This window comes from Telmatherina bonti, assembly GCF_933228915.1.
Source record: "Telmatherina bonti genome assembly, chromosome: 8".
In the NCBI taxonomy this organism is placed as follows: domain Eukaryota; kingdom Metazoa; phylum Chordata; class Actinopteri; order Atheriniformes; family Telmatherinidae; genus Telmatherina; species Telmatherina bonti.
In genome coordinates, this window is record NC_136626.1 from 24,884,231 (window position 1) to 24,910,102 (window position 25,872).

The 25,872-nt window shown below is 38.6% G+C and overlaps 3 protein-coding genes across 3 annotated transcripts in view; 1 reads left to right on the forward strand and 2 right to left on the reverse strand.

Moving 5' to 3' along the window:
• Nucleotides 1-656: 656 nt before the first annotated feature.
• cks2 (CDC28 protein kinase regulatory subunit 2) lies at nt 657-1,938 on the forward strand (the record flags this gene model as incomplete). The annotated part of the gene is made up of 3 exons (XM_079244553.1): nt 657-715; nt 1,067-1,194; nt 1,895-1,938. The coding sequence occupies 3 exons, from the start codon at nt 657-659 to the stop codon at nt 1,936-1,938; spliced, it is 231 nt and encodes a 76-aa protein (XP_079100679.1).
• Nucleotides 1,939-2,448: 510 nt separating this feature from the next.
• On the reverse strand, nt 2,449-4,417 carry cimap1d (CIMAP1 family member D; the record flags this gene model as incomplete). The annotated part of the gene is made up of 4 exons (XM_079245513.1): nt 2,449-2,936; nt 3,107-3,220; nt 3,614-3,724; nt 4,378-4,417. The coding sequence occupies 4 exons, from the start codon at nt 4,415-4,417 to the stop codon at nt 2,449-2,451; spliced, it is 753 nt and encodes a 250-aa protein (XP_079101639.1).
• Nucleotides 4,418-6,058: 1,641 nt separating this feature from the next.
• The window catches only part of cpamd8 (C3 and PZP like alpha-2-macroglobulin domain containing 8), a 43,796-nt gene continuing 23,982 nt past the window's right edge, over nt 6,059-25,872 (reverse strand). Inside the window, exons 29-44 of the mRNA XM_079245130.1 lie at nt 22,553-22,709; nt 20,946-21,020; nt 19,499-19,664; nt 18,829-18,915; nt 18,561-18,697; nt 17,992-18,147; nt 17,198-17,260; nt 15,599-15,855; nt 15,433-15,520; nt 11,676-11,750; nt 11,402-11,507; nt 11,077-11,187; nt 10,779-10,991; nt 9,515-9,586; nt 7,210-7,411; nt 6,059-7,065 (exon numbers count right to left, since the gene is read on the reverse strand). Of these exons, the coding sequence (XP_079101256.1) occupies nt 7,065; nt 7,210-7,411; nt 9,515-9,586; nt 10,779-10,991; nt 11,077-11,187; nt 11,402-11,507; nt 11,676-11,750; nt 15,433-15,520; nt 15,599-15,855; nt 17,198-17,260; nt 17,992-18,147; nt 18,561-18,697; nt 18,829-18,915; nt 19,499-19,664; nt 20,946-21,020; nt 22,553-22,709 (1,966 nt within the window). The 3' untranslated portion in view covers nt 6,059-7,064. The remainder of the gene's footprint in view (nt 7,066-7,209; nt 7,412-9,514; nt 9,587-10,778; nt 10,992-11,076; nt 11,188-11,401; nt 11,508-11,675; nt 11,751-15,432; nt 15,521-15,598; nt 15,856-17,197; nt 17,261-17,991; nt 18,148-18,560; nt 18,698-18,828; nt 18,916-19,498; nt 19,665-20,945; nt 21,021-22,552; nt 22,710-25,872) is intronic.

Genomic DNA, 25,872 nt, shown 5'->3' on the forward strand with positions numbered 1-25,872 from the left:
CAGTTTAGATTACATGTTAAATTGATATCTACCTAATTTTGCTATTCTAATACTGCCCAGTCACTATACATAATTGCAGATATAACCTTAAATTATGACTTAGGTTATATTGCTGTTGAGCTAACAGTATGTTTGAAACTAGGATAAGAGCAAACAGTCTGTGGAGCAAACATACGGTACAGACACTGCGCTCGTGACTGAAATGACCAACTCTGCAATGGTCATCCTAACATCCCAGATTGCAGATAATACACAGAGCTCTCATTATTTATCTGGCCTATTTTTTTACGCAAAACTAACAATGAATGAACAAGAATGTAAATTTGTATATAATCAATTCATAGATCTAATAACTATTTTTGCTTTGTTTTGTGATATGGATGTAAACTCGAAGGTTATGGTAGATCTTATCAAAGAAAAACAGTGAATTTCACGCTGCATTCATAATAGCCGTTTTCCAAATCGGAGTGAGTCATCTTCTTACACTCAAACGATCCCGTTGTGTCCGCGTGCTGCTGAGTTGACCAATCATCTTAAAGCGGGTAACCGTTGGCTAATTGAATCCGGCAGATGATATCAGCAGCTTGTTGCGCTCAGCTCACTGCTAACCAATTAGGCTAATCTAAAAAAAAATTCTGTATATTAATTGGGGCAAGATGTCAAAAAGAAGAATCTTTTATTCGGACACATACAACGATGATGACTTTGAGTACAGGTAGGCTGTTGGCATTATCTAACGTCTCCAAAAGTCCGTTTTTTCCCTTGTAAAATCAGCTAAAAACTGTATCAAACTAAGTTTTTTTCATGATGCTGTTATGTGGTTCAGTATAACATATAATGTATGCTGCAAGATTTATGCTGACGTTGTTAGCATTAATGGTGGCGTTGACAGTAAAATGCACCGATAATAAATTTGTGTTATTACAAGTACATTAACTAGTTTAGTAATAACAATAAAAACATCTTCCTAGGCTAACTGCTTCGCTAACACCGAAAGGGATATTAAATATCTGTTATTAAAATATTGTGATAATTCTTGAAATGGTGTTTGTTTACCTTACGACAGGCATGTTGTGCTACCGAAGGAGCTGTCTAAACTGGTGCCCTCCACCCATCTGATGACAGAGGAGGAGTGGAGAGGACTGGGGGTGCAACAGAGCAAAGGCTGGGTTCACTACATGATCCACAAACCTGGTCAGTAAACATGGACTTGTGGGGGGATCATACTGTCCATAAAATTGTCGAATGGCTCATTGTTTTGATTGATATTTGTAATCAGATGGATATTTGACATTTGAATTATCGTTATGCCAACAGATTGTGTAATGAAATGCAAACGTGGTACCTTCATATTGCTAAAAAGAAAAAAATGGTGTCTAAAAACATGCTAAATCAAACTATTAGTATAGAAATAAAACATCTTTTAAGATTAAGATGTCGAAAAGCTAGTTAAAAGCCTTTTTCTGAAGTAAGAATTACTCCAACATGGTGGTGTAACAGTGGACAGAAGGCTGTGGCTGGTGAATGTGTCTTTTAATATAATTTTATTTAAGACACTGTCAAAGATTAAGAAAAAATTGTTTACAGTATCTTAAATGTACTTGAAAGAAACTGAGCCAAGAACAAGGGTATTTAAAAGAATTATAGATTTAATAGGACATGCAGTAAAACATTAGAACAAAAATTATTCTTTTGTGAAATCTTACAGCTTTGAATTTTAGAGCTGATATTACTCAGTACAAGCCTTTTGTTATGATAGACACTGAATTGACTAGAATCTGTTCTTTACTAAATTTCTTCTTACATAATTAGGTCTTGATGACCACAGCAGGGTGAAATTGCATGACTTTTCTGTATGTTGACAGATATCTTTTTTGATACATTTACTCCCCAGAGCCACACATACTGCTTTTCCGAAGACCTCTCCAAAAGGAATGAGTGGAAGCCAACTGTGAGATATGTATTGTATTTGTTCGTTTGTACTGGCAACAGGAAATACATCTCTTTATGTCTACATATGTTCTAATATGTTGTGTTAAAAACCTGTATTTGTGTTGTGTGATTTGTTCTTACAAATTCCCTCATTTTTTAGAGGTATTGAGAAACATCTCTTACTGTAAGTTGTGAACTTTTAAACAATGTGAAAGTTAGCCTAATATTTTTTCATTGTGGATTAATTTCTTATAAGGTTGAACACATTTTGCCTCAAATCTTTGTGTGTTTAAATATCTTCTGTTTCAACTTGTTTTTGTCATGTACATATACATATATTGTTAATAGATATTATAAATGTTGCTTCTGAGTTGGTTAACAAGTTCTGTGTTACTCTGAGAACAAAATAGAATTATCTTTACTATACGTGTTTGCTCCTTGTTGCCTTTTATTTGTATTACAGAGCTGTAATTTCTTTGTTTATTTTGTTTTGTTTTGTTTTTTCAGTCTTGACGTTTAGTCAGAAACACTGACTATTAGTGGGGTTGTGAATTCTGAATGCCTGATCCCCATGGAGTAAGCTGGTGCCCGAATCTTGTGAACTGTGACTTTCTCTGGATTATACGTGCCTGGACCCGGTTTCTTGGTGCCATCTCTGGGTAAAGTATGGCGTCCCAACATAGAAAATGCAGGGTTTCGGTGCAGATAAATATTTGGGTCTGTACTGTTGTAGTTGCAGGGCCCAGGCGTTTTGGCTAAATCCACAGATGGTCCCCCAGCAGTCAAACTACCTGACATGGTGTAACTTGCGCTGCCTGGCTTGTTTGGGACTTGAGGGCCTAGAAGTGGTGGCAGACAGTATTTATTAGGAGCAGGAACTGGGTCCACGCTGCGGTACGGCGTGCGAGCACCCATTGTGTAGGATGGAGGTCTGCGCTGCAGGTTGCATGGTGGCGCTCTCTCAGGGCTGTATGCACCAGGTCCAGGGGTGTAGTAGAGCTCTTCTACGGAGTGGAAAAGTATCACAGCAACAATATCAAAGGCAAAAGCATTTTGTACTTTGAAAGTATTCAATCTTAAAATACAACATAAATTATGGATTGAGACGTACTTTGAGATTTTAGCAGTATATTAATTCAAAATGCACTTTCACTCAAAATGAAGGAAAACTTACGCTGTGGTTTTATCCTACCCAACATTGAATATGCAGGCATGCCATATTTTCCAAAGCGAGTGATTTTTGCATCAATGTGATACTGAGGCCCTGGGCTGGAATCAACACAATACACTGCAATAAAAGTTAACATTCATAATCGGTTTGTTGTAGCGTCTTTGATGTCAGTTTGCATCGTTTCTATCTAGAAAATATTCATATTACAAATTTTAATTTGTAGAAAAGTGAGAAAAGAATCAGAGCAATGAAGCGTTGTCTCCCCTCAGTGGATTAAATGTGGCATTACACGTGATATTTTAGAGAACTACATTCTGATATTGAAAGTTGCTGAATATCTTTTAGCACATGAAAACTTTTATTAATTTTCTGTAGATAATCATGCTATAAAATTACGTTTTTTACAAGTTTGATATAAAAATTTGAGCAAGGTGTTTAGTCAGCACATTTTTATTTATTTAAATATCTAAGTAATGCTTAGTGAAAAGAAAGGAAAAGAGAGGGTCTCACTGTTGTTACTCATTCTGCCATGAAAAGAATAGGCAGGGCTGGTTGGCTTTGTGAAGTCATGGCCAACGAGTCCAATGGTGGGAGGAAGTCTGTAGCGTCCAGGTCCTGGCCCTGAAGACAGGTGGATTGGAGTGATTGATGTGCTCTTTTACACTCATCTCATACACTTTCACCTCCATTTATAGAACACAAAGTTTATAAATTCATAGATTGGGAAACATTAAAACGTTTTTTTCCAATTACTGTACCAATAGGTATGTTTTAGCCATATTCAGTTATAGATCTGCAGTATCAAATTCTCTCCTTAATAAATCTATATAAGCATTTAATACACATCAAAATCAATCTGCATATGACTCCAACGCTAATTTTATAGTCAGATCTGTCTTTTAATTGCCAATCCAGCTGGAGCTTGTGTTCTAATAACAGTATCTGATTATTTTTTAATATGCTACAAACAGTTACTGCATAATAACAGCATAATAAAACACAACCGAAGGAAAAAAAACAACAACATTACATCAGCATACAAATGTTCGGTGGGATGTGTGCAAGCGGAGCAAACGGGTGGATTTTTTACAGACTGGAGCAGGTCCCAGCAGGTCTGAATACTGGAAAACTCTCCTCTGCTTAAGTCTGTTTTGTGATAAACCAAATCATCCAAAAGTGACAAATTGCCAAATGTTTGCGTCTTGAAATCAGTAAACATGCAGATTTAATAATCAGTCAAATCAGCGTTTGTAGGATGGAATATTAACACTTACCTCTTTCCTTCCCTGCAATTGCTGGATATTTTTTCGCCATCTAACTTTCTGAAGATGTGATGAATTCTTCAGGAATCTGACAGTGGTGGCAGCACTACAGACATTTTTATACTGTCACTTACAAGATACATAATGACAAAAGAAAATAGTCATAAAAAATTATCAAAAGCAAGATTTTACTCCTTACCAAAGGTAAATCCGCCTCTCAGTCAGAGGTAAAGCAGGTTGCATAGTTGAATATTCAGTCATCAGATGAAGGGGGGCACCGTGCTCTTTAATCCATGGTCACTATGGTGGTCTTTCATTACATATCACAGTTCTTCAACAATTCTTCATCAAAAGCCAGAACCCTGGCTGATCTAAAAATCAATCCCCAGTTTCCTCTAAAACAATCAGGAAACTTGTCACTGATAATTCATTTCAGTGTCGGTTACAGAGCAGACTCTGACCTGGACGGGGTTTTTAGTCCTCTGGTTGCCCCTTCCTTCAGAGGTCCATCTATGGTGTCAGACAGGTGAACAGCCCATCCTCTACAGAGGTGGATGTATAGGTGCACTCAGCTGCTACTTAGAAACAATGTCATCACTCCGATTCATTCTCATGTAACGCTAGCTCTCCCCAGCCAACCATGAAACCAAGATCCCCCTCTGCCCCTTTCTCTTTCACTCTTTCTACTCATTGCAGTATCACTCTTCAGCCATGCATACAGTTGCTACAGACAGTGATGTTGAGCACTTGAGTCAGCCAGCTCCCCTGCAAGGTTGGACTATTGTCACCACAGAAACAGTGTTTTATTTTTCCATTGCATGCAGTCAGACGGAGGATACGCTACCTGGAGCGTCTACAGCGTAACTATGTTCCTTTTGCGTGCTCCATTGATCAAACCATAAATCACAAACATACACTTAGAATATATTTAGAAATAAACTAGTACACACTCCTGGTTTATCAACTTTAGTTTTCAGTCTAACAGCTTGCTAAGCTGCAACTTGCTCTCTCTGATCTTGCTCTCTAAGCCCAGTGATTAGTTGTACAATTTGCAGGACTCCTCTAGAGGGCTGAGTTGCGCGCCACTGGAGGCCATGATAACCGAGAGGTTCGACAAGTGACACGTGCAGTAACTGAACATTAAAGTTTAACAGGATCTAATCCTCTCTGTGGACCGTTGCTTTGGTAACCTGAATCTGTTGTCAGCAGTAACACAAACACATATGGTGCACATCCAGATGCAGAGATGGTTACATTTAAATACGAACTATCACACAAAGGTTCACACGCTCTGTGTCTCTAACACAGAAGCATGCCAGGGGTCAGAGAGTAAGTTGTCAAAGCAGAGAGCCTTCTGAAGCAGCAGGGTTATAATACAGGTCACTGCTGACAGGAAATGATCTCCAGACTTAACTATACTTTCAAAGGAAATGGAGCAACACAGCTTTCATGGACAGCCTCACTGCAGCCCATCTGTTAGTGGAAAAGAGACAAACACTGAGCTACATATTGGCAGATTCCACTGTTGTAAATATCAGGAGATTTAAGAGATTTCTTCATGATGATGTTTTAAGTGCAAAAGTTTTAAAAGTGTAATGGCAAAAGCTGGAAAAAAAACAGAACATCAGATGGGATGGAAATTTTTATTGTCATTCTTTCCAAAATGGAAATATTTGATATAATTCAAGGTTATAATTAATCAAATTTGGTACATCTACAGCAATTTAAAACTTCACTTTAAAAAAGAAACTCAATCGTGTCACGAATCAAAATGAAACAAAAATAAAATAGCTTATGAACTGTACAATCAAATCTTAAGGTAGGTGAATAGTGAGAGCAGATGATGTGATGTTTTTACTCGGTTTAGATGTAGCTTGGGGGGAGGGGGGGGGGGGGGGGGGGGGTGTCAGGTGAACCAGTGATCACAATGCACCTTGTCAGTTAGAGTAAAGTCTCTGTTTTGAAATGAGACCTTTGCTTCACACCCATGCTGCTCTCTTAACTTATGTTTACCGTCTTTACTGTGCTGTCTAACAAGTACTAATATATATATAAAAAATCTTAAAAATGAAAAACATTTCAGCTTATGTTTCTGTAAAGCATATGGTAAGCATATGTTTCTTTTTTTTTTTGCTCTTTTTTTTTCTTTCCCAGCAGGATACCAGCACAGGAATTTCATCAGACTTGTCAGTAAATGGGTTAAAGCTTGCTATAGAGGAACAGAATGCCTCAGTAGGCTTTATGGTTGGGTGATGACTTAAAAATATATATGTAAAAAAAATTATATGACCTCTAGCTACAAATAAATACCACAGATAGAAAATATAACAAAATATTTTGCTTGATATCATGTATAATTACAAACATAAATACTTGATTATTTCTTTTAGTGATTATAAGGCAGCACAGTGAATAACTCAGATGCTATGGTGCTAATGGATGACTACAACTCTAAAGAAAGGCACAAGTATAAGTTCTAGCTTTATGATAAACAGATACATTCATGTTCAACCACACACAAATACGCACATACATGAGAAAGGCATCCACTCAGAATTTTATCACCTAATAACAAAAACTTGCACACTCATTCACGTCCAAGCAAGTCTTTGTCTGAGCAAGACTCTTCTCTTTCCATTCACAAGCATATTCACAAATATGTTACAATTTGGAGGATATGGCTTCACCCAGTGCGCGATTCTATGGAAGACAAGAAAACATGACACTTTTGTTATAAGATCATCGCCACGGATAAAATTTTTACAGCTGTGCAAAATTCCCAGTTAAACTCCAGAATCCAGTAATCCTTATATGAACTGAAACAAACCAGAAAATTAATCATACCATCGCTCTGGGGTGCTTTTTGTGTCCATTATAGGTAGCTGGGTATCTGCTGGTAGGATCACCTTTTGCTCTACAGTACCCCCACCTTCAGGCACATCAAAATGGTTTCCTCCTTCTGCATCAGCAAGGAAAGGCTGAGAATCTGAGTCATATTCATAGGAGTAATAGGATACTTCTGCCATGGAGCCCTGTTCCTCTTCACCTTCACAGAGCAGAAACAAACAGAGACATATTAAAGCTATTTCACGCTGATGCTCAACGGGGAATTTGTTTTTTTTTTCTCTCTTAATTATTTAAATAGTTTGTTTAATGGTATGCAAACTGTACAATTCTTTTTGGGGTTTTTTTTTTATTTTTTTAATAAAAGATTTATTTATAGGTTTTATAATCCTCCACTGATTTACTGATGATTGCAATGAAAACAATTTAGGGCAGAGCTGCTTGCAAGTTAAAATAAAAGCAAAAAATACAGATTTAAAACTTGAAAAAAAAACTGATTAAGAAGTACTGTGAAACACTAAATATAAAATCGAACTTTTTTTTTGTTTTGAAGGAAATTGTACCTTTGAATTTGAGCAGCAATGTCACATCTTAGCCTGCAGGGGTCCCACCATGCTTAAAATGTTCAAATCGTTTTAATTTTTTTTTTCTTTTTAGTACATGGTTTTATTATAAAATAGTTCTCTTTTTAATGGCTTATGACCCAGTTATCACAAATTGCTTCTTTACTATAATTGGTGCACACCACACAATATTGTGAAGATTACTTCTACATAAACAGAGTAATAAACATTTGATTACTAAAATACCAATTCTAAACATGACACATAGATGGTGGGAAGGTTTCAGCTCACTTTCAAATAAAGGCTGCAAATCTGTGTATGTTTTCTACTGTATGTTGACCGCTGCTACAAGTTCAATTATAAGACATGTCTGTTCAGGGAAGCTAATTCCAGAGCATCAGTTTCCTTTGCTGTCCAAATGGAAGCAGTCAGTCTGTGGCAACAACCCACCTTCACCTATTACACTCACGGTACACTTCGCAAGCATGCTGAAAACAATGTAATGGTTTACAATGACAGGGTTTGTGCAGCAATTATTCATTCTAATCACCTCAGGGTTATGGATTTGTAACTGTGCATGTATGTGTTTGAACACATATTTGCTTGTGATAGCAAGCTATGAATTATTAGCAAGCTATTCCTGTGTGTGTGTGTGTGTGTGTGGGTTTGCAGATAAACATGTGAATGTGAGGAATAGCATTCCTGTGGTGAATATGGAGCGTTTAGCTTTTGTACTAAGAAGACCTTTGACTGAGAGCAGCTTTGTGAGCAGCAGCTACTGGGAGTTGCAGGCTATGAAACAAGTCAGTGCAGGCTGTCCCACATCAAACATGCATGTACACACACACAAACACACAGACTGATACACACCTCAGACACACAGACTGACTTTAATGCGATTTGCACGTCAGTTCAAAGAGTGCAACACACAATACAACATTGCTTCTGCAGCTTGGAAAAGGCTGCGGTGCCTTTTCATGCTCTCATTGCCAAATGTAACACAGCTACATCCTTCTTGCACACACAGCCAAACTTCCTGTCAGGACTTCTTTGACTACCGGTATGGAAGGGACAAGCTCATGACAGCAACAATCAGGGCTGCTGTGTGCAACTTATCCATCCATTTATCACATTGATTGTAGACATGATGTGACAACAGGGGAATGTGCTGCCACACACCCCATCAATGTATCCAATTCCCTCAACTTTCCTCCTCTTTTTTTCCCTTTCGACCCACCTACTTCCCAACTTCTTTCATCTTGCTCACGTGTCAGTCTTGACCCTTTTTCAGTGTTACACCCCCTCAAACCCATCACAACTTTTTCATCTCTTTATTTCTCCCTTTTTATACTTTTCACAACGGTAAACTCCTCTTTTCCACAAAAATAGGAACAAAACACATCATACAACATGCAAATCAACTAGCTTCAATTTCATTATGTTTATAAATGCTAATAGTTGTCTATGATGTGTAAATCTGTACCTTCTAAAATTGAATTTTATTCAAGTAAATGCAAAGGTTCATGAATAACAGATTTAGAAAGAGAACAACCGCCTGGTAAATTCAACAATCAAACAGATGTTCTGAAATGCTGTAGACTTAAAATCATGTTCATAATGAATAAACATGACAAAAAAACAAGTAAAAGCTACAGGAAGGATAAAGTGACAGATAAGCAGGAGAGGAAATGCAGAACAGCATGTGATAGCGTGAGGGGAAATAGTTTGGTAGAAAAAGTTACCTGTGTGTACAGGCACTGAGGGTTGCTCAGTTTCCTGGCTCACTATTGGTTGACCGTCTTCTGTGGTTTCCACTGGAAATGCAAACACACACACACACACACACTTACATAGCAACACACTTCAGATTATCCACATTTTTATGGCTTCCACTGCTCCTAAAAAAATTGTAATAAATTTGACAGAGTTTCAGTGTTGCGTAATATAAATCCTGCCCAGAAGCATTATCCACTCCGCTGAGCAACACCATCCACCCTGCTCAGTACACTCTATCCCAGAGGCTTCCATTAAAATCTATTAGTGCTAAATTAGCAGCGCCCAACCAACAGCCAAGAGGCCATGTGTGGAAACAAATCGTATCTTTTTCTTCTTCAAAATGGGAAAAGGATGGCATGAATCTGCCTCACACAAGCATACACAAACAAACAAGGTCAGGGAGCGCTACACAAAATAACAATCCTTTTGATAATCTACAACATTAACTTGGCACAATCTGAGGTCTTTTCCCACAGAAGTTTTGTCTATAGCCTTTCCCAGTCTGCTCTGCAACATGAAGGCTCCTTTGTTGTTGGGCTGTGCGTCGGAAAGGAATGTGACAAGGATTTCAAAGGCTGGACAAAAGCACTCTGTCATTTGGAGGGAGGCCTGTAATACGGTAGAGAGTGAGAGAGGACTGGTGTGTGTATGTGTGTGTGTGTGTGTGGTGGGGGTGATATTACGGGTAGCACTTCTCAGAGAACTCATCCAGTAATCTGCTGAACACCTGAGCAGCTGTTTCCTGAGCTTAGATCATGGCACATACAGATGAGCATAGACACCTGCAGGTGCACACAGATAGACTCACACCATCTAAGCACGATGGATGATTACATACATCTACTGGGTTACAACAAACTAAACTTAACTGTACACAACCAGTCAAGACTTTTGACTAATATTGCACAAAGATAAATATTTTCTGGGATACACTGTAAGTGCCAACATGCTCTGACAAATAATCTAGCTCCACCACGTATCATCACTTCTGGTATATATTTTCATTTTATTCCACTAACAATTGTCTTGGGTGGCCCTGAGTAAAGGATGCAGTGCACACGCACATTCCTGTTAGACAGGAAATGTGTATTCTAGAGTGGGGTTTTGATGTTGACTTAAAATAATGTAAGATTTCTTTGATGCTTGTCTACTTTTTTACATCAGCTTTGCTAACTGTAAGTTTGATGAACAGATCAAATGTAAAGTGAAGTGCAATGAGAGAGTTCTTACTTTGTGAACACTGGGACAGTGGAACCTGCTTGATGCGTGTCCCATTTCGACAGGCAAAAACCTCCATCTGACACTGATTCTGGTAGAGCTGCCCGTCTGACCCGCAAACAGGCTCCCCATCGTAGCCACAGTCCCTGTAGCACGTGCAACGCTCAAACTGCTCTTCCTCCAGACATCCAAACATGTTGTTGCACTGGTTCGCCTGCACAAAACCTGCAGGAAAGTCTTTTTTTTGTCAGGTGACTGTTTTTAAGTGAGGCATCTGCAAACCATTATGGGCATAGCATACATGTCCCACCTGTCCACTGATTGGTGGAACTCTCCACCTCGTTGCAAGTAGGCCCATCACAAAGCTCCCGTGCAAGTGGACTACTCTCACTGACGTTGTAGAACCGAGTGGCTTCAAATGCTGCAAGCCAAACACAGCAGTTACAAAGAATAATGAAATTTCTCATAGTCTGATAACTTTAAAAAAGTGGTAAAAAAAAATGCTCATAAAAATACACAAATAGATAAAAAGACAGCTCTTACAAATAGATAAAAGATGGCTCTTTAAACATTGTAAAAAGTTAGGTGGCTTTCTTTGTCTAGAGCCGTGCTTAAAAGATTTATCAAAGGCAAACCTGGTTCATAGTAGTCATAGATTTTGACAGGAACAGGTGCGGTCTTGCCCACAATATATTCCCTGACAGCTTGGAAGGTCACACATGTCATACACTGACCGGGAATCTATGAAAAAGTAAAACACATAATTATACATGAGCACAGATGTAAGAATGCACACTAGCATTTTTACACTCACCGGAAAAATGTTAGGATAAACACTGAGTAAACTCTGCTATATTTCACAGGCACAGAGATTAGCATATCTATAAAAAAAAATGTGATAAAATTCACCTCATCAAAGTAGAACAAGACTTTTCTCCCATTCAGTTCGTATCTCTTCAGACCGACTCTTTTGTCCATCAGCAGCTGTCAAAGTAGACAAAAGTATAACAAACAAGTGAAACAACATCATGATAAAGCCAAAAAAAAAAGAAGCTAGATGAAGATATCATGTTGGAAGATATTCATTCAAAAAAGGAAAATATTTAACAAAAAGATTCACACAAAAGAAATAAAAACTTCATTGAAAAAGTCTCTGTTAATTCCCAGGAGAGAATAAAACATAAGAACCTGAATGATGTTATTATGAGAATAAACAATAGCATATTATAATAAAACACAAAAAACATGAAGCAATATGGCTGTAAGAAAGAAGAAACTATAGCTTCTGCTAATAAATTAGATTTTCTAACTTTTTAACTAAAATGCAGTTAAACCACTTTACCCCCCCCAAAAATTTTTTTGATGTTGTTTAAAATGCAAATAAAACCATAATGAGATGATCTTAGAATATCATAAATATATAAGTCACGAACAATATAATATTAACATTTTCTTATTTATTAACAAAAATGTAATTTGATGGCAGCCACACGTCTTAAGAAAGAACAAGGGAGATGTTTATCATTGTGTAGCATTCCCTTTTTATTTACCATCTGTCTGAAAACATCTGGGAAACGAGGAAACCAGTTGCTGGAGTTTTAGTAGAGGAATGTTGTTGTTTCCTCAAATGATGCAAGACTGTAGATGCTCAACAAGGTCTTTCCTACCAGATGTTTTTTGTTTATGATGCAGCAAATACATTCTCTTGATGAGGTTTAGACTGCAGGCAGGCCAGTTTAGCACCAGCACTCTTCTCCAGTGAAGCCCTGTTGTTGTGATGGATGCAGTGTGTGGTTTAGCATTATGTCTTGCTGAAATCTGCAAACTTTCCCTGAATGGACCACGGTACTGATGAGAGCAGATGTTGCTTTGTATTTTTCAGCTTTCAGAAAGACTTCACAGATGTGTCATCACAGTTGCAGGCTTTTGAATTTGTAAGAATTGCTCATTTTGAATAATCTGATCATAGAAAAGTTTTCCACTGTACTTCAAACTTCTGAAAATGAGCACTGACCCTGAGAAGTAACTGCCGTTTGTGACTCATATTTCAATCTTTGCATGATGAATTGAGCTGTGAACTGTGTTCACAGTGATTTTCGGAAGTGCTCCCTTTACCATGCAGTGATTTCCACGGAAGAATCTTGCCCCTTTTTAATGTAGCGCCATCTGAAGACCCTAGGATTACAAGCATCTGGTTTTGACACTCAACCTTGTCCTACGCAGAGATGCCTCCTGATCCTCTGAATCTTTTGATAATGATATACACTGTAGTTTGTGGGAGGGCATCTTGCTCTCTGAAATGCTCCTTTTACACCCAGTCATGTTACCGACCTGTATCCATTTAATTGAATTAGTTATAAGATGCTCCTCTAGTTGTTTTTGACTGGTTCCAATTACTCTTACTGCATTTTGTTCCCCGTGTTCCAACTTTTTAAATACGTTTTGCTCCAATCCAATTTAAAATGAGCCAAAATAGTAAAACATCTACATTTTAACATCTGATTTGTTGTTTATGTTCTATTAAAAATAACACATGGGTTTATGACATTTGCAAATTAGTATTTACCCTTTTATACATCATTCCAAATTCTAAGAAAAAATGTTTTAAAAACGAAGGAAAATGTAAGAGAGGACTTGGAATCAAACCACCAATACTTTGTTTAACCCAGCTGAAGTCATCATTATAGAAATCAGTGGTAATCAGCACCACTGCAGATCGGACAGTTCCATTTCATGCCTTCTGTAGTTTACAGAAACTAATTAAAAATTGGAATGAATAAACCCATAAGGTCAATAGTTTGTCATTTTCATGCAAGCCAGATAAATGTGTCACGGAGCATAACAGTCTTTAGCCAAATCCTAGATGTCAGCATATCATTCCTTTGGCTGATTTACTTCTGATTACAGATCACAATTAAAGCACAATTTATAGAGCTCTATTTTTTCTGCTTTAACCACCCATCTGTCATATGATCAGTGATATGCTCTGCAACTCCATTTACTCTACAGACAACATGAAATATTCCATGCATGTGCATTCTGCGTGGGGAATGAGTGTCATGGTAGAAAATATATCTTTAAAAACTGAAAATGTTTTCTTTTGCAATCACCTCAACAGTATTTCATAGACACACGCGTTTGGTGTTTTGTGAATCTTATGTTTAAATGATACTGTGTGTCAGAGTTGTCCGGCTCCTGTTCTTGAGGGTCACATATATATTCCTGCTCTAACACACTTGACTCCAGCAGCTCACAAAGTTCTGAAAAATGACTCATTAATTTGAGCCAGGTGTGTTAGAGCAGGCATATTTCAAAACCTGCAGGATCGTGGCCCATGAGGACCAACTTTGGACACCCCTGTTATATATCAATGAGTGATGAAAATGCTATTTACTGTGAATCTACATGCTTGTGCATTAAGAGCCAAAAGTGAACTTCCTCAGCAGGAGGATATTTCAATCTGTCAAAGGTGTCAGTCTTTGGTTAGTTGGATTTTGTGAGGCACCTTTCCTGATGGTACCACCGAGCACGTCATTACGTGTCCTCTACACACACACACACACACACAGGCCTGTGTTGACAAAACCTATGTTTGTTAACTAAATTTAGTCAATGAACTCATCCAAAACTGCAATGTTTTCTTCATTCAGTATAGTTCATTTGGAAACAAGAGGCCATGACTATGGTAGCTATAATCCAGGCCTTATACTAATCAGTCATGACCACAACATCCATAAAAGCAACAAACTGTAAAGCTAAACTTGCCACTGTAAATTGAGGAATGTAGGTGGCAGTCAAGCAGACGGTAATAAAATTCAACAGAGGCCGACATGGGTGTAAACTGAGCCATACAACTCAAATCAACCTCAAGTGGCATGCTTACAACTGTGTGTGTGTGTGTGTGTGTTTCACATTTTTATTAGTAGTCAAAAAGGGACATGGAAGCCTGCAGACTAAAGTTTGTTACAGTTTACTATCTATGGATATCTGCTAAGGTTATCTACCTTAATACACACGTTGCTCAATTCACCCACTTAATAAGCATCCAACAATCCACAACTATATTTATTGGGGGTATATTTGTCTCTTTTCTCTGTCTTTAATAAACAGTATATTTAAAAGATACCTAATGGCCTCAGACTCGTGGGAGAACCCCCACCTTCAAGACAATTTCCTATACTATGACAGACATATTACAAACACAGACAAATAATGCAAGTAATATCTTCAAGCAGCACCTAGAATGCCCATCCCTATTGGAAAGATGTTGCCAGGAGCTGTTAAATGTTCTGCAAAAAAAGACAATATCAGACAAAACTTGCCGGCTTCCAGTGCTGACAAATATTTACATAAAACACTTTCAACTGTACCGCAACAATAAAATCCATGCCGACTACATGTGGGTCTGTTTATGTGAGTAAGCTGAGGTACGCATCCTTTGTGGGTGTGATTGTGTACGTGCGAGTGTGGTTTTTGAAGGAATTTCAGAAGAAAACAGGATGAGCCTGAAAAATTCCATGACATACTGCTTTTTGTAAATGGTTCCCAGATGTGGATGCATCCGTCTGGTTCCTACCTGACTACTTCTTCCATCACTATAATCACCAAAAAAAACAACCCTCAGAAAGTATCTTTTGGGTAAACTTCTGGTAATGCGATTACATACCCTCTCCAAACTTTCGACATCTGCTCGAAAGCCAGAAATCATAGGAACCTCTATGACTGCCATGTTGGAAGACCCTGAATGTAGCCACCTAGACAGAAAAGCCCAAAAGAAGTCAGGACTAATATAAGTTACATAGAAGCAGGTCTGGGCATGAGCATGATAATACCTGGCACAAACTTCTAAGGAGATGTGAAAGTCCATTTTGTCCTGGTGGGCTGCTGGGTCATCATCGTCAATGGTTGCCCGTCGCTTCCGGTTAAGTTCAGATCGATTGTTGGCTTTGCTCCGTGAGCGGGAAGTTGGGAGTCGGGAAGTGGAGGAAGAGGCCTGCAGGTGTTGTGCTTGAAAAGGCTCTTTCAGATCCACCTTCAGCTGAAAAGCTGGCTTTGCTACTGGGTCAGGTACGTTATAAGACACATCAATCTACAGACACACAAACAAGACAAGCAGAAAGAACGTTAAAGAACCTTTAACCTTTTCAAATCAAGCTGTCGCCATGGATAGCTTTGCATAAGCAAGTTACTTATACATGTGCACATTTCCATTAACAAGTATTCACATGACTCAGGTACTTCTAACAACTACAATGGTTTTTGGTTAAAACACTAATGAGATCAGCAAACTTTAATAGGCTCGTATCAATCTTTGGCTCCAAATTCAGACATTTAATGGTTGTATGGCTTCAAAGTGCCACTCTCAAACTTCAAAGATGAAATAATACTCTTATGGCCTTTTTACTTTTTTCAGGGAGTTGTAGTTTTCTCTGCATGCTTAATGTCTGCAAGTTAAAAAGCATAAAGTCCACACAATGGGGGGATTTATTTTCTTAGACAAAGGACACTGCTCCATTACTAACTCACAGGCTTAGTTTTCCCCATTCTTTAGCTAAACTACAGTATTAAATGCCCACCAAGTGACTAGGTGTTAGCATGACCTAAATACAGAATGAGCAGCTGCTTTTGCCTCACCAGTTTTTTTTTTTTTTTTTTTTTTCTGTTTGCTTTCTTAAACCAAGGGACTCAAAAATTAGAATAGAATCAGGGGGAATTTGAAAAGACAGGAGCAAAAAGGGCGCTCAAATAAAAGACATATTAAACTATAGGTAATTCTAGGCATAGCAATTAGCCGAGCCCTACTTCAGCTGAGGCACAACCAGCTAATGTGATGTTTCTTTATTTCACAGAAAAAGCATTTTCCCAGAACTGGACACACTGAATCAAATCACGCTACTTCAGTGTGATTTGATTCACTTGCAGAGATAGTAAATAGTAAACCTGGAGTTACATTTCCTACAGTTTGTCTACAAACACATGCTCGGGCGAGACTCTCTGTGACTGGTCAGCTTTTCATTAAAGCCATAGTGCTGCTGACTGGGTTGTCAGAGTAAACTAAAGTGATCTTAAGCTCTACACGGCTCACTGTAAAACCTTTTATTGTGGTTTGATCTTTCATTTACAGATTAATTAATACTTTCCTAAGTTTCCTAAACTGGGACTGTAAACATTTTTGATCATACATGCTTTTCCATTTGTGATATCTTTAGTTTTAAAGCTGTAACTACATTTGTTTATAAATGTAGTCCATGTTTGTCGTTGTACAAATAGAAAACTGAAACTGTTGACTCCAAATTTTAAGGTGGAATTTGGGGCAAAGTGGATCTGACATATTTCTGCTTCCAGATTCTTGGAGTGAATCACAATAGTAAGCAGATAATTATAGCTACACTCGACATAGTTTTCAAGCCTTCAAACTTGCATTTCAATACCTGCATGAGACAGCAGCCCTCTCCTTTAGCACTGACAAAAAGGCCTGTGGGGATACTGGGGATCTGAAAAAAAAGAGAGACAGAAACAAAGAGAGTCAGAGGGGGCAGGGAGAGGTGAGTGAGTCATTTATCAACTGGATGAATGCTGTAGGCGGCTGTACTGCCACTTGCGGCTCCCTGGCTACTAACCAGAAGCCCTTAATTGCCCCCAATTAAGCTGACACCACTAATCATAGCAGGGAAACATGCCTTGCAGAAAAAAGCCGCTGCGTTCACACCTGAATCTCTCCAGCTGGCTGATGGAGCCATTACACCAACACAGCACAGGTAGATTTTCCCAACACTGTCAAGTTTGTTTTGTGTGTGGGCAAATGGGCAAATAAAGTCCAGTTCCTAAATCAACTGACCAACTTTTGGGAAATCCACCACAGGTGAGCCTGGTTATGTTTGGCATTAAGAAAAAGGTCCTGGCTGCTGCACAGCTGAGCAAGCAACATGAAGATTACCATTTAATGCCAAAGTGTGACTCTGGTGCCTAACTGCTCGTCAATCAAGGTAATAATAATACAAGAAAAATCTAAATTACAAATAACACCATAGACCATACATTCTCTGAAGTTAAATGTCTCACATGAAATATAGGTAATGTCAAGCAGAACCCACGCTTCATTTTGTAAGAGGGCTGTCAACCTAGGTAAACATTTGAAAAACAACAGCTTGCAAACTTGATTATCCCTCATCGTGTGTATGAAGGAAGACTGAGGAGCCAATCATTTGTTTTATTCCACACTTACCTTGATACTCTGAAGGAGTTTTTTGTTGTCCCTGTTTAGTTCAAAGGACTCCTGGAAGTCCAGATTGGTGGAAGCCAGTGAGATGGTGAGATTTACCCCTCCTACGTAGGACAGGATGGCGTACTCTGACAGAGCATGCAGAGCCACACATGTGTCCTGGAAGGGAATTTTAAGTGGAACTGAGTTTTGGAATCAATAAAGCATGTTTTCTATTTAACTTATAGTTTAGCAGTGACATAATTTGGATATTAAAATAACAAACACTGCCCAATCAGTAAGAATGTAATATTCTGCTGGGAAGAGTAAGAGAGAACAACAATGGGCCCTGTAGAAATAGCTTAGGAAAGTCCAAAAAACCATGACAAAGAGTCTGAACTCCTGATCAACATTTCCTGATGGGATCTGATGGCAACTGAGGGAAGCAAACTCAAACATGAAAAGACTCCACCACAAAACCAAAAGGCCAAAGAATTTATTTCCAACTCAAATCAGGCTGGTGGTCACAACTTTATGTAAGATAAGTGAGAAAATCTTGTTTTAACATAAAAGAGACCAGAAAAATAGGATACCTGTGTGGAAGAAAAGCCACCTAAGGCATTCCTTTGTTGGGAGAGCCATTTGACCACAGGCAAAGCAGAAGCCACATCCCCCAGTAGGGTGTAGGTCAGAAGACCATAAGCTGTCATTTCCACCTCTGCTGACACCACTGGGATCAAATAAAAATGGACTTTGAAGAGTAGTTTCATGAATTTAAACTGAGTTTCAAACACATAAAAAAAACCATAATAATAGTAGGAAACTATGTTCTTGTAGGGTTAATACTTTTATAACAGATACCTGACTGAGAGAGGCCATCACTGAAGCCCATGAAAGTGTCTTCATCAGTCACAGTGCTGCCAGTCAGACTCCAGTGAGTGAGTCCATCTACAGCGACAAGAATTGTGGGGAAAAAAACAAGCACCGGACAGATTGTTTATGCTATGTGACACACTGAATCAAGAGCATCAAGTTCTGTACCTTCATTGTTCTTGGGGAATATTTATTGTTTTCAAATAAGCGCATTTTCATTTTCTCTGTGATTTGGTTGAATATGTCTTTATGAGTAGAAAGTTTGACAACAGAAAAAGTAAGGAAAAGTCAATGGAAAACATATAAAACACAGAATGGGCACAGAGAGTGTTGTATTGGATTGCTGCTGAGGACAAAGTATGTTCTCTCCAGGGCTGTGACTCAAAAAGTTTGAGAACCACTGCCTAAGATCAGGACGCTGTAACTTTAGATCTTTTGTTTTAACCTTTATTTAGCTAATTAACTTTATACTTTGTATTGCTGGTGGCCTGATTCTTCTTATGGCAGATTCATTTTGTCTTTACAAAATGCCTCCAGGAACCACCTGCTCTTTGCTTGTAACCTGTTTGTACATCTGTAGTCAGCATTGCTGAGCTTTTACTGAATGTAATCCATATGCTGCAGCAACCGTGCAGCTCACAGTGATGTGTGGTAGTACCTTGTGTGATGGCCATGTGGTTGAGGCGGCGCAGAGCCAGCGGGGCATAGGGGCTGCGCAGTAGAGCCAAAGCATATGCAGACAAGGCAGTGGTGTAAGGATCATCAGCAGAGTATGTGTTGCTCTCCAAGAAATCCTTGGCCTTGGTCACCGCCACCTTCTCCTCCTGTCGCAGATTTGGCAATTTCAGGCATTGTTTGCTTACAAAATGCAGCCAAGTGAAGATTCACACAAAGTGGAGCTTCTGAAACTGATTGCCTCCACTGCTCATAATTTACTAGTTAAACCAATAAAATGATCGGCCAGAATTCAGAATTTGTGGAAAAACACATAGAGGAATTAATCTATGCAGTATCATACTTCCCCGAAGCATTTAAATAACTCGGATGTAGGATCATTTTTGCACATACATGATTAATGCTATTTTATCTGGTGTTCAGCTGTAAAAGGAGGCTGCCTATCCAACTCCCCCAACAGTTCTTTTTAGGCAAATTTGGTTATGAATGAACATTTATTTTGTCCATTAAAAAGTTGAGAGGAAGTTGACTTTCATCTCATGCAGATGTGACCTTCCCTCTCGTCTGTGAGATGACAGGCCTCCAAAACCACTCACTGTAATTGCAGCAGTCATCTTTTAATTAAGTGAAGTTGGAAGGAAGATGGAGATACTGCTTTGAAGTGATGGGATACCTTTTCAGTCTTTATCAGCAGTAAAAGGGCAGATTCTTGGAAGAATCTTATTTTGAATAGATAGAGCAAAAAAATATAAGAGACAGCTGTATGGAGAACTGCCAGAGAGAGATAAAATGCTAAAGAGGTAGCTATTTTGATCAACTGGAAAGCAAAGACAAATGTAATCAAATGATTAAAGGTGAAGATTATTATTGTTGTCTCCTAAAAAAGGTACACTTTTTTTTTAATCCTTTTTGAAATGCAATAACTTATCTTAGCTTTAAGTGAAATAAGGAATAAGAGTCAAAGTAATAAGGAAAGTAGTGAATAGATTAACAATTCTGCAGAGGTGTTTTTCGTGGGACTTAACTGCCTGTGCATGTCCGCCTGAATCTTTTGAGGTAGTTCAAACATGAATAGACGTTACATTAAGAGCGCTGGGGCAAAACCAATTTGAGTGGGCTGAACGCCAGCACATCCATCTTCACAAGTATCAGGAATGCAGCAATACGTCCACACATGAGCTGAGATGGTGTGAAGAGTTGGACTGGTAGCACATTAAGGGTTCCTCCACATAATTAAAATCCAATAATACAATAAATCACATTTCAAACCGCTGCATCCAGAATAACTGACTCATCAGGCGCAGGAAAATTTTTTACTTGTTTTTGTTTAAAGCTGCCAAATTAAACATGAGTTGCTGCACAAAACACTTCCCTCAGGAGAGTGACAGAGAAGGGAGAGGCAGACTGTTGTGTTACGTTGGACTTCTTACCTCTGTGTTTATCCCTGTTTCCAATAGAGCTGCTACTACATAGGCTGTGAGGGAAATCTTCCCATGGATCCCTCCCTGTGGACAAAATCATAAATTATTTTTTTGCTTAATATAATATCCTGATGATTCTCTCCAGCTTTCACTCTCTCTTTCCAGGATAAATATGATTTAACTTCTAGTAGAAGTAGAGCTGAACAAACATTAGCTGATATATATTCTACTGTAATGTGTGCAGCAGTAACAGCTTTTAAGGTAAAAGACATTAAATTTCATATTATATCATTTATCCTGAAAAGTCTGTTGTTTATAGTAGTCTCACCCCTATCACCAGGATGTGTACATAACAGCTGGTGGTGCAAAATTTAAGACACATCTGCTAACCAAGGTGGAAATCACTGAAATAGACTAATCATTGTACATCAGGGCTCTATGACTCTCATCCATGATGGTGACTGTCCTCCAGGTTTTATATGTGTTCCTATTCCAAAGCACTTCATTCAAAAAATGGATCCAACAAGTTGTCAAGTTCTGCACAATGATCCTGTACAAAGAAAACAGAAAAACTGCAGGACAGTTACCCTTAAAGACCCTTGAAGAGCACCGCTCTAGGTGCATGGTCCTCTGTTGTAGCAAACACATCTCAGAGTTATGAATAATTTCCAAGTTATGCTGTTTATCAATTTTCACACTCTTGATTTCTCCCTTTGGCGTCAGATCTTTCTCCATCCTAACAAAGATGTAAGTGCAGGAAATGCGGTAACATTTAGCCAAATGAGATGTTCATGTATGAGAGGAATCATTTTGAATCAACTTGTGTCACAGCTACATCACTGTTTAATTGCAGTTGTATTAAATTATTCCAGTCAGATTTGCATTAAATGTTGTGAAAACATATATGTTATTCACAAAAATTTAGCAACTTTGGGCTATTTGTATGATGTCAGAATGTACATAAAATGCATTTGTAATCTTTGCAGTTAAAGTGAAATTGACCTTCTGTATCGTTTTGAATGAACAAGAATATCTTCTCAGTGTTTAGGTACTTATTGTCCAATAGGCTATTCCCTAAGATGTGATTAACCTAAAAATAACAAAACAACATTAATTTAAATCTTCTGATTTCGTAACATCAGACCAAGACAACACCTAACACATGACAAGTTGTTGAGGCATTGACATTATTTTATGTATACGTATAGCTGTTGTTAAGTTACGTTTCAATAAACTGTTTGAGATTCAGGATGTACCCTTGCTTGTTGCTGCTTTAATATTCTACGTTCATGATGTAATATCAGTGGAACAGGATTTTTTATATTTTCAATCAATCTTACCTGAAAGTTGAACATCTCCTTCCACACCATGTTTGTGAGTAGTTTATATTTACTTTAATCCAATATTGCCAACTGAATTTAATGTGTCAGTAACCCTCAGAAATATAAGTGCCAAACAGACTTCTGCTACTGGCCTTATCTCCTTGCTTCTAGCTCCCTTGGGTTAATGCTAAGAGCTGATACGTCTTTTAAAATATCTGGCCCTGAACAATTCCCAGGTCGCAGGAGGAAAATCAAAAAGTCTTTTACATCACCTTTACCGAGACATGGACCAACCTGCAGGTCTTTGTTTAGGATGCGTCCCATAGCAGGGAAAATTCCGTCATCTCGCTGATGCTTGATGAGCCAAGACTTCGCTGCACGAAGCTCCTCCGGATCAATGAAGATGAAGCCCCGAGACTGAGCGAAAGACTTCAACACAAACGCTGTCAACCTAGAGGAAAGACAGATAGGAGTGAAGAAGCGAGAGGGCTATCCTAGCAATTAGTAGGTGAAAGTCAGGGTACAACCTGGACAGGTCACCAGTCTATCCCTTTACAACATGTGCTGGCAAACTTCTAAAACTAGTTAACCCCCCTCAATAAACCCTTTTTAAAAAAAAAAAAAAAAAAAAAAATTCAATATTCATTAGACTATGTAAAGTTTTTTATAACATCACATATAGGGAGTGGGGGCTACCAAAGAAAAACAAAGATGGAGGGGTGTTTTTTGTCTACAAGGACTTGTATTTATACATGGATTTTAATGGAAGGAAAAAGAAAGAAAGGAATAAAGAGGGGAGCAGATGGATTTGGCAAAAGTTTGATCTGTTCCACAGGATGGGGCAGCTGTGCTCTTGGGGATGTGAAACTGCACATGGGCCAATCAAGTTATGTTTCTGTTTGTTAGCTGAAGACTCCCCAAAAGCACTCCAACTCATGCAAACATGGAACCAAGGGATGAAGGTTGTGAATCAAGTTGGCCTGGGAGTACAACTGAAAGTTTATGAACCATGGTTTTAGGGGACCACGGAGGAGAAGAACCAGGGGAGCAATGGAGTAAAAGTCAAGGTCAGCCCTGGGGACATGACTGAGCTAATAAACACACACTCGTCCATAAACAACAGACCTCCCGGTAGTGGTTGAAAACTGCAGTCTTTGGCCAATAACTGCACAGTGACAGCAAGACATTCCATTACAGCACCAGCGACCACAAGTGACTTATAAGATGAGGTAAGTTGTTTACTGTGAAACGAAAGAAACCTAAAAGATAGAAATGAAGGAACACACAAACAGGTCACACTCTGTTTCTCAGCACAGCTCTTAAGTAGGATCATAATCCAAGAAAGGAGCACCGGGGGGGATGAACAGGAAAAGGAATAGTGCTTCATAAACCGAAACATTAAATCTTCCCTGGCTGGAACCTGGATTTATTCTCCCCCTGAGACAAAACTGAAGTCACAGGCCTGTTAGAATTTTCATAACATTAAGTAACATTGTGTCACTGACTTTATATACTGGGCCTCAGGGAAACATACTGGAAAGTGTAAATGTGCATTAGTTTGGAGTAGGAAGGAAGCACGTGGGAAGCTCACTTCCACTCCTCAGGCCCTGACAAGGGCCCCCCCTGTCGTGATCCCCCCCTTCCGTTATTCTTCCTCCTGTTTTCTAACTTCCCACTTCTAAATTCACTCTCTGAGTTACTGTTATCCAGCTGCAAACTTCAAAGACTAGATCTGAAGGTTTTTTTCTTTTTTTTTTAAAGACAACACACAAGAGTGCTCCATGATAAAACCAAGGTTGATCTTAGAGAAACAGGCTTCTTTCCAGGTGATGACAGGGACAACTTTTACCCACTAGACAGCATAGTTGGCTATATTATATATTATAATGCACAGGCCCCAAACAGCTCTGTTTTTTTAAAATAAATAACTACATCTACAATAGTAGTAGATATCAGTTTCTTTATTCTGGGATATTTCGCCCTCTAACATTACAAATCCTGTCAGATTAGTCAAAAGGCTGGGACAAATGCCAGCCTTAACATGTAGAGCTACAAGCTAACAATATCACTGCATGAGAAATGAAAAGGTTCTGCTCCATTCTAAAATCCACTTCACCCAGAGTAAAAAATATGTCTCTGAGCAAGATTACTTACCCCAGCTTTAAAGAAGTTTAACATCTTGCTTTTATTGTTATCCTCAAAGTTGTTTTAAAAATCACAAGTGCTGAACGGCCCTTAACTTATCGTGTCTTCTGAGTCATATTGACCTTCACACACAACCCATAAATGTTCCGTTGTGAAGTTTCAAAAACACATTTAATAAACAATTTGCTTTTGATTTCATATCCTAACAGCAAGATTTAATGGAAACAAAATATGTTGTGAATAACCTGTGAGCAGCTCTAATTTTAAAACTGATTATTTTGCAAACACTAATCAAGGACTCCTTAACAAGTAAACTGGGTAAACTGGGGATTGTACTTGCAGCCTTGCAGTTAAAGGAAGACCACCATCTTAAAATTAAAGCTGAAGACACCGAGGTGGCTCAGGATCTGATCACTGGACTGAGAGTCATTTCTTGGTATCCTTAGCACAACATATCTATATTACAACTTTGAAATCTATTTTAATTTATTTTGTGTTCAGTTTATGATTTTTTTTTTAACTAAAAGGATTAGTTCTTTATGTTAGAAATTATTTGAAAGAGTCCCCCACCTTTCCACCAGCCACCGAGCTTTCCGACTTCTTTCTGTATTGTTAACAGTCCTGGCATTGAAAATGGAAAAACCTGAACAACAAAACATTATTGGGAGCTGTTGATACTCCCTCATGATTTTTAGATCCTGTCAATCTCCACTGCGATAGATTTTAATATGCTGTGAAACATTAACACAGCGGCATTACTGGCTGCTTTAAAGCAGGCAGTAGTAGAACTGACCTACTTATTAACACTGGAACTAAAACAAAAGCTAGCTTGTTTTGCATGAGATTGTGTTGTTGATTTATTCATAACGTGTGATGTAGGTTTACTGCAGGTTCAACCTCTGTGTTGTGCCCACAGCCTGCACATGTTGTCGTAAGTGCCAAAGAAAACGCCAGACTGCTGCTTGTCATATCTTAGCATCCTCTAGTACTCATCAGGTGAAGAATTCAAGCTTTCCATCTCATTTTAATGTTACTACCTACACCTAAGTTGTGGGTCATTAGGTGGCATGCATCATTTTTCTTTTCTATGAAATGTCCCCCCAAAAAAATGGAAAGGTAAAGAGCCATTTGGTGAACTGGCTCCAGACAACCTACAACACTGTCTCCAATAGTGGCATTTAAAGCTTGTTTGTGAGGTCAAAGCAGCATGCGTCCAGTGGCTCGGATATGAACCCAGATTAACTGCAAATAAATCCCGACGACTTTGCCTGCCTCTGGGATCCAATTACGCAGTTCGTTTACAATTCTCTGGCGTTTATATAACCTGCTGTTTCACAGTGTTAGCTCTATTAAATATCATAATACCCACCTCAACTCATAAATCATCCAGAGGAATGCACTTTGCGCCTGGGCCTCAAAATACAAGCAAAGGAGCTCCCCATCGAGAGCACTGATTTAGAAAAATCCTG